Source organism: Orcinus orca, chromosome 16, assembly GCF_937001465.1.
Source record: "Orcinus orca chromosome 16, mOrcOrc1.1, whole genome shotgun sequence".
Lineage (NCBI taxonomy): Eukaryota > Metazoa > Chordata > Mammalia > Artiodactyla > Delphinidae > Orcinus > Orcinus orca.
Genome location: NC_064574.1, coordinates 59,869,847 through 59,882,258, shown reverse-complemented (window position 1 = coordinate 59,882,258; position 12,412 = coordinate 59,869,847). Strand labels below are relative to the sequence as shown.

The 12,412-nt window shown below is 52.9% G+C and overlaps 1 protein-coding gene across 5 annotated transcripts in view; it reads right to left on the bottom strand.

Moving 5' to 3' along the window:
* Positions 1-12,412, bottom strand: part of SNX29 (sorting nexin 29) — a 551,964-nt gene that overhangs the window by 58,606 nt on the left and 480,946 nt on the right. For 4 of the 5 annotated variants that reach the window (XM_033428786.2, XM_004270168.4, XM_049699767.1 and 1 more), the window contains one exon: positions 135-274. The exons of the other annotated variant lie outside the window; for it this stretch is intronic. In XM_033428786.2, coding sequence (XP_033284677.1) covers positions 135-274 — 140 coding nt within the window. The remainder of the gene's footprint in view (positions 1-134; positions 275-12,412) is intronic. 5 annotated transcript variants of the gene reach the window in all.

Sequence of the window (12,412 nt, the reverse complement as noted above, 5' to 3'; positions counted from 1 at the left end):
GACCCAAGTCTCCACATCAGCACCTCGCAGGCTCTGGGGCACAGCCGGGTCCTGGGGTGTCCAGGACGCAGACACATGCAACCGCCGGAGAGGGAAGGTGTGGGGCGGAGCACGTGAACGCAGCTGGTACTCACATAAAGAAGGGCATCAGCTGGACCAGGGTCTCTTTCTGGGGGCTGGCGGCAAACTCGGGGACCACCTGGATGACTTTGTTCATGACGCTGCGCAGGTAGTTCTGGAGCTGCTTCCTGCGTTCCTCCACAAACTTGGCGTCCTGGGAAGACGGACAGACAGGTGTGCTCAGCTATGCTTTCCTCACCCACTCGGAGACGGACGACCCGGAGAACACGCAACCATCAATCATCACCACCCAGAGCGAGTGCAAGGGGTGCCTCAGGCTTTACACGTATGATCACGTTTAATAATGGGAGATGCTCGTGATAGTATTATTGTTAAGTGGGGGAAGGCAGGTCCACAAAACTTCCTACAGTGTGTTCCCAGGAATGAATGAAATCTCAGCACCTGCAACGTGCCGAGTATGGTGCTGGGACCCGGGACAGACCATAAACACACAGGGTCACTGCTGTGGCCCTGGTGGAGGTCACGGGGCCAGTGGGGGAGACACCAGTAAATCCAGTGACCACACAGGTCAGCATGTAACTATTCATCACACTCAGTGCCACCCTCCAGAGAGGATGCTTAACTTTGCCTTCATGGGAATTTTCTGAAATATGAATCAGTTGCCACTATTTAAGAAAGATTTCATTAATAAGCAAATTCCATTTTCTCTGAAAAACTAGGAGAGGTAGCAGCGCAGTCCCACCCCCAGGGCTACTCCAGGCCGGGGCTGCTCAGTGCGCCCCGAGGCAGGCACAGGGCCCCAGATCCGCGCTCAGGACCCTCCAGACTCACACTGCCACCCACCCCTGTGTCTGCCTGGCTCTCGTAGGCAGGGCCAGCTCCTAGGCGTGTGCTCTGGTCAGTCCCTCAGGGTCAGAACTCAACCTGTGTGGTGATCTGCTGTCCTCATGTTGAAACTCAATCATTTTGGCACGAGGGACCTCACATCTGCCTGCTGCCCTGGGACCCACAGAGCCTGGAGCCTGTCCTGCTCATGTGCAGCTGCCCTGGGGGCCTGGCTTAGAACCAGGAAACCAGGGCGGGTGTGGGGCAGGAAAGGCTTTCTCTGAGGAAGTGACGCTCCTTCCAGACTGAAGGCTGAGTGGGGTGAACAGGGGAGAGCAGAGCGAGGGCGGCAGAAGGAACAGGGTCACTCAGCTTCACAGGGACACGAGAAGCCTCACAGGACACACGAGGAAACTGTAGCCCAGAGCGGGGCCGGGCCGCTCGCCCACGAGGCCCCAGAGACGGAGCAGTACAGTCATCCCCCCTCTCCACCTCCCGCCAGCCTGGGGCTCGGGAACGGTGTGCAGAATGAGCCCATGTGCTCAGAGACATCCGAGGACATGCCCTCCCCACGAGGCCCTGCCGAGGGCTGGAGCACAGCAGGGAGATTCCCTCTTAAGTGTTGTCAGACTTAGCAAATAAAAAGCCAGGATGCCCCGTGAAATCTGAATTTCAGATAAACAATGAATTTCTCACTATTCATGACTCCGTATTCAATAATTCATGACTTGATAATTTTCAGGGTTCAAGTATGGCCTGTACAATAAACCCTTTCCATGTAATATTTGGGATACACTTATACTAAGAAATTATCCATTGTTTATCTGAAATTCCGATTTCACTGGGTATCCCGTCTTTCATCTGGCAATCCTCCTCCGAGTACCGGGGGGAGGAAGGAACACAGAGCAGCCGCTGATCCCTGGGGGCCACTTCAAGGTCACATCAAGGTCCTCTCACCCGAAACCACCCCCTGATGCACTGCCTCAGCCAGACGTTTCTCCAGAGGGGGACAGCGCTCAAACACTGCTGCTGGCCGCTCCAACTTGACCGCCAGCGCAGTCCCCGTCTGGGGCTGAAATCTCCTGCAGCTTGGTTGGAGGGGCGCTGAGTGCGGGGAGTGAAGGCACCAGGCTAGGAGAGCCATGGGTCTTCAGCTGGAGCTCAGCCACTCCGGCTCCGCTCACCCATCTGATACCAGAGTCCGCTCCACGGCCTCCAAGTTTCAACCCATCGTTAAGCAATTAGACGCTCCTCCTTGGGAAGGTGGTCAATATGCCAGGTTAGTGACCAAAGGAGCTAATCGGGCCTGGTTTTCAATCTGTACAAGATACCCTCAAGGATAGCTCGAGAGGCTTTGCTGCAGGAAGGCGAGAAAGGGGCTAATCATCCCTGGAAGAACTCGTGGAGATTTCTCCTTTTTCGGGGGGGGGGGACGCTCAAAACTCTCTAAGCACCAAGGGAAGGCTGGGGATGGCTCCCTGTGCTGCTTGTGGGGCTGGGCTGGGCTATGGGGTCCTAGGAAGGTGAGGATCCCCCAAAGGGAAGGTCAGAGGATCCTACCCAGGAGTCGAATCTGCCCATTTTCACCTGGGCCTCTTCTCGCCCAGGTCCCAGGGCCAACAGGGACTTGGCAGAAAGGTTATCACCCTGGAGGAATCACAAATCCTACTGATTCCTCAAGCTAGGCAGTCCCTGGAAACCCCAGCCAGCTCCTGAGAAAACCCAACATGGCAGTAATCTGAGTTTGACAGCCGAGCAATTTCTACCTGAGCTGTTCAGAACAAGCGATGGTATTTGTGGAGTCTTTATTCACGTTCTGCGCTCAGCACTTTCCTAGCACTGCATCTTTACAGCACAGCGGAGGCTCAGGGAGGGTAAGAAACTTGCCCTGGGGCTCAAGACCTGCAGGCGGCTGAGCAGGGTCCCAGGTCATCAATGGGTGAGCAGTGAGAGCTGCCCTCAATCCAGAAGACACTCTCCAATTTACATAAGAAAAATCTACAGGTCCTCTAAACTGCAGGTGTCTCCCAGCCAAGATGCAGTTCACAGAACTTGCACCTGCCCGTCAGCTGTAGCAGAAGGAAGCGAGTCACTGAGGGGATGGGTATGCTGACGGCCAGCCTCTGCCTAGATGTCCTGCCTTTGGGGCTCAATATGATCCTGGAGGTATGGACACCTCGAGTGGCCGCACACAACTTGGCAGGACGCAGTGGGGCCGGGAAGATCTCAGAACAACTCAAGGAAGCCTATGTTCTTTCCCATTACTGTCATTTCATTTTTTACTATGAAAATTTCAAATTAGGGCAAAAAGCAGAGCGAATGGTATAATGAACCCCCATGACCCTTTATCTAATAAAGTCTTAATCCTTTTCCACATTACATCATTTTTACCTTTTTGCGAAGGTGTTTCAAAGTAAATTATAGTCATCGTGACATTTTACCCCTCAACACTTCAAGGTGTATTTCTAAAATACTAAGAACATTTTCCGATTGAACCACAATACCATGATCACCTCGAACAAAATGAACGATAATTTGTTGGTGTTACCTCATACCTGGTCGGTGTTTGAACGTTTCAATTTTCAAATGTGCCTACTGCTTCTGGGATTTCTTAAAAAGGGGCGGACTCCATCCCAGAATGAAGCTGGCAATTCTCCAGCAGGTTGAACGCAGCCTCGTTCAGATCAGATTCCCCCTCGGGGATCAGGTGGGTTCTGACCAAAAGGTGAAGATGGTGGTGCCTTTTTCACCACAAGCTGCTAACAGCTTGAATGGCCTGAAAACATTAAAACCAAGGTGTATCTGCCTCAGATCCAGGTTTCTGGCCTCCCTTGAGAAATGGCCCTCATTACTGGAAGCACAGGGCTACCATCCCACCCAGCCTCCTCCCCTCAGTCCCGTCCCCGGCCTGGCCTCTGTGGGACCCCGAATTTGTACCACCTGGATTGCCTGAGGCCCTACAGAGCCATCCAAGAGCCACCCTGTGAGACGATCACGTTCCAGGTGACCACGTTCCAGGTGACGTTCCCTCAGGCAGAAGAACGGCCTGCACTGCCATTGGCCAGCTCTGCCATCTGGCAGCTAAACCACGCAGAGCTGGGGTTTCTCACCTGTAAACTGGGGATTAGGATGGTGCCTACGTCATTCATGGCAGCCGAGGCTAAGCGCCCGGTAGCCAGCATCGCCCGCCAGGCTCTGCGACAGAAGCTGATGATTCTGGACGTTCAGCCAGGAAGCTTTCCTCAGAGAGTTTCTATGTGTATGACGGGGTGGAGACAGGCAGGCAGACAGAGACAGTGGGGAGCCAGGCAGGGGCAAGTGCTGGGACGTTGCCATCCATGTGTGATCAGGGAAGCGCGCTGGAGGTTTGCACGAGGAACGGAGAGAGCGTTTCACTCAGGGGAGGCCTCCTGAAGGTGCTGCTCCAGCAGCTCTTGGAGGACAGACACCTGTCAGGGGTCTAGGTGGGTGCCCTCAGTGGAGGAAGGGCATGCCAGGCGGAGGGAACAGCAAACGCAAAGGCCGAAGGCAGAAGGAGTGTAGCTTACGGGAGCAGCGGAAGGCAGGCCCGCGTGGCTAGGCTTGGGGTTCCCCAGGGCTGGAGCTGGAGCCTTGTGGACCAAGAAAGAAGCTGATGGGGGTGGGACCCAGGGGGTGCATTTGGAAAGACTGTTGGTGGGGAATGAGCCAGAGCAGCCTGAGGCAGAGAGCTCTTCCACGCCACTCCCCTGCTTGGAATTCTTCAGTGGCGTCCCATGAACTCTGCCCCCTCCCAACACGCACATCTAAACCCTTAGCGTGGCTCGCAGGAACCTTCTCCACGTGGCCCCAGCGTGCCCTGCCGACCACTTCCCTTCACGGCCGCCCCACCCCAGCAACACGCCCCACGTCCTGGAGATCACAGCAGCCCCATCAGCATTTGTTGCAGGAACTTAGAAATGTGGGAGGTGGACTGAGGAGCAGCAAGGCAGGCCGCCGGGGAGAGCAAGGCCAGAACAGAGACGACAAAGCCCCCTGACCCGGGAGGAGGATGGACAGAAGCAGCTGCAAGCGCGCCCCCTGGCCCCCAGCTCCCCGTGGGCAGGGAGTAAAGGGCAGACAACGGGTAACGAGTGAGCAAAGACAGGGAGCTGGTCCTGCAGGGACCCCGTCTGTCACCCAGGACCCCTGGGAGGACATGAGCGTCCACATAGGGCCTGCCCCGCTGGGTAGGGGCCAGCACTTAAAGGGCCAAGGAACGTTTGTGAGTTTTTTGGTTGCGCTCCTAAGGCGGCAGCCAAAACGCAGCATTAGAAGCGATGGGCTGGACCGAAGCCCAGCTCGTGGAATCTGCCAGACGCCTCTGGTGGCCGCTTAATGAGTCCTCGCTGCCCGTGGCCCTGCTGTCGTCTTGTGCGGCTCTCCTATCATAATAGTATTGTCAATTATGGTTGAGGACTAATAATAGAACTGGGAGTTTGTCCTCGCTTTAAAAAAGAACATTCAGGGGCTTCCCTGGTGGCGCAGTGGTTGAGAGTCCGCCTGCCGATGCAGGGGACACAGGTTTGTGCCCCGGTCTGGGAAGATCCCACATGCCACGGAGCGGCTTGGCCTGTGAGCTGTGGCCGCTGAGCCTGCGCGTCTGGAGCCTGTGCTCCGCAACGGGAGAGGCCACAACAGTGAGAGGCCCGCGTACCGCAAAAAAAATAAGTAAATAAAAAAAATAAAAAAGAACATTCGGGACTATTTTCATGGGAGTGTTTTTTTTCCCCTCCAGAAAAGGTTAGTTTTATTTTGAGCTTCAACAAGATAAAGACGCCATCAAATGAATAAGAGCTATTTTTAAAATGATGGAATGTTGTGAACAAGATGACGAGCTACAGTTCCTGGAACCGATGCTCAGACCCCCTGCCCCCTGTGCTTTGTGACATTTTCTTTCCTGGGCCGTTCCTGACAACAGTGCTTTCTAGACCACATTCTGCCTCTTGAAGGGGACCTTCCCCACGATTCTGCACTTCCAGAGTTCCTTTTTATTTTCATCTAAGGATATCATGGTGTTTTTTGTTTTGTTTTGTTTTTGCGGTATGTGGGCCTCTCACTGCTGTGGCCTTTTCCGTTGCGGAGCACAGGCTCCGGACGCACAGGCTCAGCAGCCACGGCTCACGGGCCCAGCCGCTCCGTGGCATGTGGGATCCTCCCAGACCAGGGCACGAACCTGTGTCCCCTGCATTGGCAGGTGGACTCTCAACCACTGCGTCACCAGGGAAGCCCTATCATGGTGTTTTATAAAATAAACGGAAGGTCCTGTCCATCAGGAACAGCAGGCAGCTCAGGGCCCTGTCGAGAAAGGCTGCTGCAGAATCAGCTGATCTCAGGGCACCTCAATGGCTCGAGAATTCCAGAACAATGACTAGCTTCCCAAGGAGCCCAGCATTAGCGAATGACTTCGAGTTCTAGTTCAGAGTCAACGACCCAGGTGGGACGTGCTGATGGGTTGGAATCCTGCATTCGTTTATTCAATGCACTCATTCATTTGACAGATACTCCTCGGGGGCCCCCTGTGAGCCAGGTGCTGTGAGTGAGGGAATAAATGCAACTCGGATCCTGCCTTCACAGAGCTTACAGTCGATGGAAAAGACAGATCATTACAAAACAACACTATAAAGCCAGGAACACAGGATAAAGGTGCGCACAAGGTCTGCTGCGGGGGTGTGTAGGGAGCACACGGGCATGTGGGCCCTCCCCAGGGATCGTGTGATGTAATAGTTATCATAATAGCAGCAGCAGCAGCAGGAGGGGGAGAAAGTGTTACTATTAGCTTTTACCAAGCATTTTCTCTGCCGGGCACTGGGCTGATCACACTTACATGTTATTTTATTGAATTCTCAGAGGCCCACTGAGATAGGTACTTTTTAGTATTCCCATGTCAGAGAGAGAAGATGAGACTCAGAGCGGGTAAGGGCCAGTGCCCAGACACTAACGACCGAGGGGTGCAGACAGGACTCGGCCCCAGTAAGCCTGTGCTCTGCTCTAAGACAGAGGGAAAGGACCACCCGGAGATTCTAAAGACCGCAGCCAGAAGGAACCATGGGACTGAGGATCAGAGGGGGCACCGAGAGAGAGGGAGCTGCGGGAGGGCAGGGGCAGACCTGGGAAGTCACTTTAGAGAATCTGGACTCTACCCTCAGGGCCACGGGTATTTTAAGCAAGAGAGTGACAATCAGCTCTTCCTTCCATGAGAATGGAAAGAAGATGCTTCGGTTTTAAAAAGCCCTCTTTTGTCCCGGTCACTCTATTCTGTCCCTGGAATGCTGAAATCTGCCCTTCCTCTTTCAAGTGTGGGTCGGCTGTGAGGTGTGGGTGCAGCTCATCTGAACCGCAGGCCCAATCCTGTCATCCTGGGGCAAACGCTGCAACCCATGAACTCGGCTTTGTTACAAGGGTGATGCCTGGGTTCCCAACACTCACACCTGAGGGTTGTTTCTAGGGTGACCATCATGCACTTGTTAATGGCAACCTGAAAAGAGACAATGACTGCTGTTGCCACTCTAAACACTCTGGACGGAGACCCCTGAGAGCAATGAATGGCCGGGCACGAAGGACCCTCGTAGCAGCTTCCCAAACATCACTGAGCCCCTCTGATAAGCGTCTGATTGGGTGATTTTAGCAAAACTACACCAAATATCTTCACTTGCTTAACTCAGAAATAATAAAATCGTGAACTTAAAAAAGGGAAGTCTCCTCCTAACCTTTACGCTGAGAGTGGGCTCCAGGGGGTCAGGATGGAGGTCCTGATGTTCTCGTCTGGGTCAAACAGATGGGGAGCAGCCTGGCTGCTTTAAACAAGTTTTGTTTAACAAGTTCTTTTCCAAGTAGTGAGCAGCTGGATGGTACCAGGTGTGAATGAGAGGGGAAGGAGGAGGGCTTTCTCTGGAGCAGTTTCGGGGAGGGGATGGCAGAGGAGGGGAAAGGAAGGCCCATGTGTCTCTAAGGCACCCTTGGTGAGAAATTCAGGCCCTAAACCTCAACAGATACCCACTAATTTAGAGGGAGAGTCACTGCCCCTCCTACAGGGACAGGGAAGCAAAGTCCTGTTAATTGAATTACTTTACCCCCGGCGACTCAGCTGGGCCACCATTTACCAAGCAAGTAGCTTGGTAACGGGCTGGGATGGACAGAGAAAGACAGGAAACAGGCCTAGCCCTGGGGAGCTCAGCGTCTCCTGCTTGAAACATTTACTGAGTCCCGGAGATATTACACAGTTATCTATCCAAGCAAACATTTATTTGACACCTCTCCTGCCAGGCCCAGTTAGTTGGGATGAAAAAACACCCAGTTCTTGCCCTAAAGGCATGAATGGCATCTCACTCATTCATATGTTCCAGCATCTACCAGACACCAGAGTAGAGGAGGTTCCACTTGCCCATCCACGCCTGCCCCGGGCGCCCACCCCACACCAGGGCCTGTGATGAGCAGGTGCGAGAGAAGGTGAGCAGGACAGATGCCCTCACAGAGGTCGCAATTGAGAGCCCCTTCCTTCTTCCGACAGGGACAGGCCAGGCCCTGTGCTGGGGGCCCCGAGATGAGATGACACGTCCTGGTGTCAGCTCATGGGCCAGTGGTGGACAACAGGCCGGGAGGCCAGTGACAGAACTGTGGCAGACAGGAGGAGAGCTCCTGGGGCCGGGGGGGTGCTCCCTCTGAGCTGGGCTGCTGGGAATCAGCAGGCACTTCCGGCCTGGGTCTGGAGGGGTGGGTGGGATTTCAGCAGACGGTGACGGGAGGAAAGGCATCCAGACGGAGCGACTAAAGGGAGTGAGGAGAGCCCGGGCTCAGGGTGTGGGGTGAAATCTTCTCAGTGGGTGGGGGGCGGCGTACGGACTGAAGCAGCCAGGCTTTGGAAAGAGGCAGGTGGTAAGTCATGAAGTCAGTGCAGAGGGTCTGGGAGAGAGACCAGGTGCACACGCTGGGGGTTCAGGAGGCCCGGAGATGAAGACTCAGGGCAGGAATAGAAAGGAGTTGACGATTGGATGCCTGCCATGTAACATGGATCCCTCTATGTGCTTTCCATGAGTTTAGCTATTTACTCCTGTGGCCTCCAGTGAGGCTGGAATTATTATCCCCATTTCGCAGCTGGGAAAACTGAGGCTCAGAGATGTTACATGCCATCAAAGCCCAAAGCCAACAAGGAGAACGTGATGGGGCTGGGATTTGAGCTGAGGTGGTTCAACATCAGAGCCCTTGCTCCTATTCACCTGGTAACATTTTCAATAATATTTACTTAAAAGAGAAGATCAACATTTCTTAAAGGCAGTGACCTTTTTACAGCCAGGAGGCACATTTATAGCTGGGAGTGCATATAACCCCCTAAACCACTGGGCACCCCAGGCAGGCTCATCCCTGCTGCACAGGGACGGGGTGGGGGAGGGAGGCGGTGACAGACAGTTGAAGAGGCTACTCACACTCTGCAAGGCCATACGGAAAGGGGAAGGGCCAGAATTCAAACTGTGGACTTTCTGATCCAAACCCTACTCCTGTTTTTGCACTGACTTGTTAAATCGCCACCACCTATTTTGTGCGGAACACTGTGTGTGGGGAAGGCAAAGAAAACCATGAACACCGCCCCCCCCTACAGCTTTCTAACGGGTAACAGAAACTCCCAAGAAGCTAAACACATCCTCACAATAGATGCATAAAGAACGACAGCAAGAACAACAATAACAGCGGCAGCAGCAGCGGCTGACTTTTGAGTGCCTACTAAGTCCTTTACACCTATCCATCTGGTTTCATCCACAAAACGACTTTCCAAGGTAGGTTCTACTATCACCCCCGTGTCATAGATGAGGAATCAGAGGTGCAGAGAAAGGAAGAGCCTTGCCCAAGCCCATGGATCTGGAAAATTAGGGAGCCAGGTCCTCTGGCTCCATCAATGGCATATGCTAATGCTCCCGTGGGAAGGGCAAGGGGCTACTGAAGACCTAACTGCCTCTACCTCCCCCATCATATCTGAAACAGGACTTCCCATACGACACACAGGAAGCTGTACGACCCTGTCGGCAGGCCCAAGGCTCTGATGGCCTCTGGGTGAGACGCTGCCTGTGACAGGAAGAGAAAGGGCAGACTCAAGGGGACACCACGGACCCCAAAGTCCTCTCCACACTTGCTTCACGAGAAAGGCCAGGGGCTTAGTGCCACACCAAATCCAAGCTTGTGCTTCCCGCTGACCCAAGAGACCCTCCTCCTCTGCTCAAAAAGCCCCGAGTGAGGCTACGGACAAGCCCCATTGCTCACGATACCTTACTCAAAAATGGGGGAAACAGATCAGACCCTCAGGGCTGGGCAGCTCCAGGAGGGAACACAATGTGTGACAGAGCTTCGGGACTGTAAAACAGCACTTGCGTGATGTCAGTGAATTACGCTAAATGTCAGAACAGAAGATAGGTCCTGACCCCCACCTGCAATGAAGGCATGCCCATTCCATACCTTGACTGCAAACACAGGAAAGAAAGCAAGCCTCTATTTCAGAAAAGGAACACGCCCCCACGCCCCCACCCCCACCTCCAGGGCTCAAGGTACATTGACATTCTCCGCCCATGTGCTTCTCAAAGTGACGATAATAATAATAGTAATACCCTTTATTGCCAGTTTACTACGTGCTGAGCACTATGTGGAGTGTCTACCTGAATTATTTCAATGTACCCCTGTTACAGCTCTGTACAGTAGATACTAATATTCCCATTTTGCAGATGAAGAAACTGAGGCTCCAAGAAGTAAGGTGACCCAGCTAGGGAGGAATAGAGCTGGGATTTAGAGCCATGTCTGTCTTGAGTTCAGCCCATAAGCAGGATGCTGTCCTGGCTCTTAGGGTCAATGTGTTCACAACAGCAGGAGCCCTACAGCTTTGTTAAAAACAGGAATTAAAAAAACAAAGTAGTCCTTCAGTTCACATGGGGTGAACCAAATACCATGGCTCTAAAAACTCTCCTCTTAGCACAGAGCTACGTATTTGTGTCTGGATGAAGTCTCGTCTTCCTACCATCAGAACCCCACCTTCTGTGGGAGGGGGGGTTACGGACAGAAGCTTCATAGCAGCCTCTGTTGCTCAAGATGGGCTGGATACGGTGGCCTGTCCGCCACAGGTGGGAGCCCATCTGCAATGTCTCTTCCACCCTCCGTGGTGCCTGGCACAGGCTGGGTCCCAGATAGGACACAACAAATGATCTCCTGGCAGGAGAGCAGCAGGCTCTGTCACAGCTAAAGCCTATTTTTCTCTGTTATTGACTTTGCAGCCAAGGGAAACTGCAGGCTGGACAGCTGAGTCGGGGACGGGCGAAAGGCTGGTTCATGCACTTACTGGGAAGAACTCAAGAGCGGAAAATAAAGTCCTTGCCCTCGTGCAAAAATGCCTCTTCCCAGAGCTGCAAGCTCCAGGGCCAGGAGGGGCCGGTGGGGACAGGGTCAGCCACGACTTTAATCCCAGCAACTGCTGCCTCATGGGAAAGTGGGCCCACTGTTGCCAGGTCACCTCGATTTTTCTGTGAAATCCCAGATTTTTAAATACTGAAAATTATAAAAGATTTAAAGACCAGGTGGATCAAACAAAACAAGAGTGCAGGGCACACAAAGCCACCAATTTCAGACGTCTGATCTAATTAGATGCTCCTTAACTTAGAACGCTTTCTACAAATTTACGGAAGCCAGGCCTAGGACCTGGGATTCTTTAGGAAAGCAGCATGGTATGTCCACAAGAATCATGCGGAGCCAGGCTCATCCCAGCGACTGTCTAGCTGGGTGACCCTGAGTAAGTCACTCCACCTCTCTGGACCTCAATTCCTCCACCTGTGCAACACACATGTTAAGAGTGCCTGTCCCAGAGGATTACTGTGTGATCAAATGAGTTAATGTGTTCCCAGGACACAGTAGACACTCAACACACGTGATTTCCTTTTTAGAAGCAGACACAATTCAGGTTCCTCTGCCTTTAAAACTACCATATTCTTTAGTCTGGCAGTATTTGGTCAAATTAAATATAGTACACTACATGACCCACTGTAAATCAACAATACTTCAATAAAATTAAAAAAAAAACAAACAAAAAAAGGTACACTACGCGGCCCAGCAATTCCAGCCTGAGTATCTATCCCAGAGAAATTCTCACATGGACCATAAGGGTCACATACAAGGAGACTGGCTGCCGCGCTGCGTCTGAGTGCGGAGGAATCAGGAGCCACTTGGCGGCATCTCTGGAGTAAAGGACAAGCGGACTGTGGTGGATACACTCCCCCAAACATACTGATCAGTTACGGAAGCAAAGCACAGGCATACACGGCCACACGAGCAGAGCGTAAACAGGATGCTGGGTGAAAACAGGGAAAGAATGAAGACTCTAGCACAATGCCACGTAAATCAATTAAGAACATGAATAATGCAACATATTCTAGAAGGAAACACACAAATTTACAGCTTGAGCCAAACACACCGGAGCAGCTACTTGTGGCAGCGAGAAGAGCAGGAGGCTGACGGGATA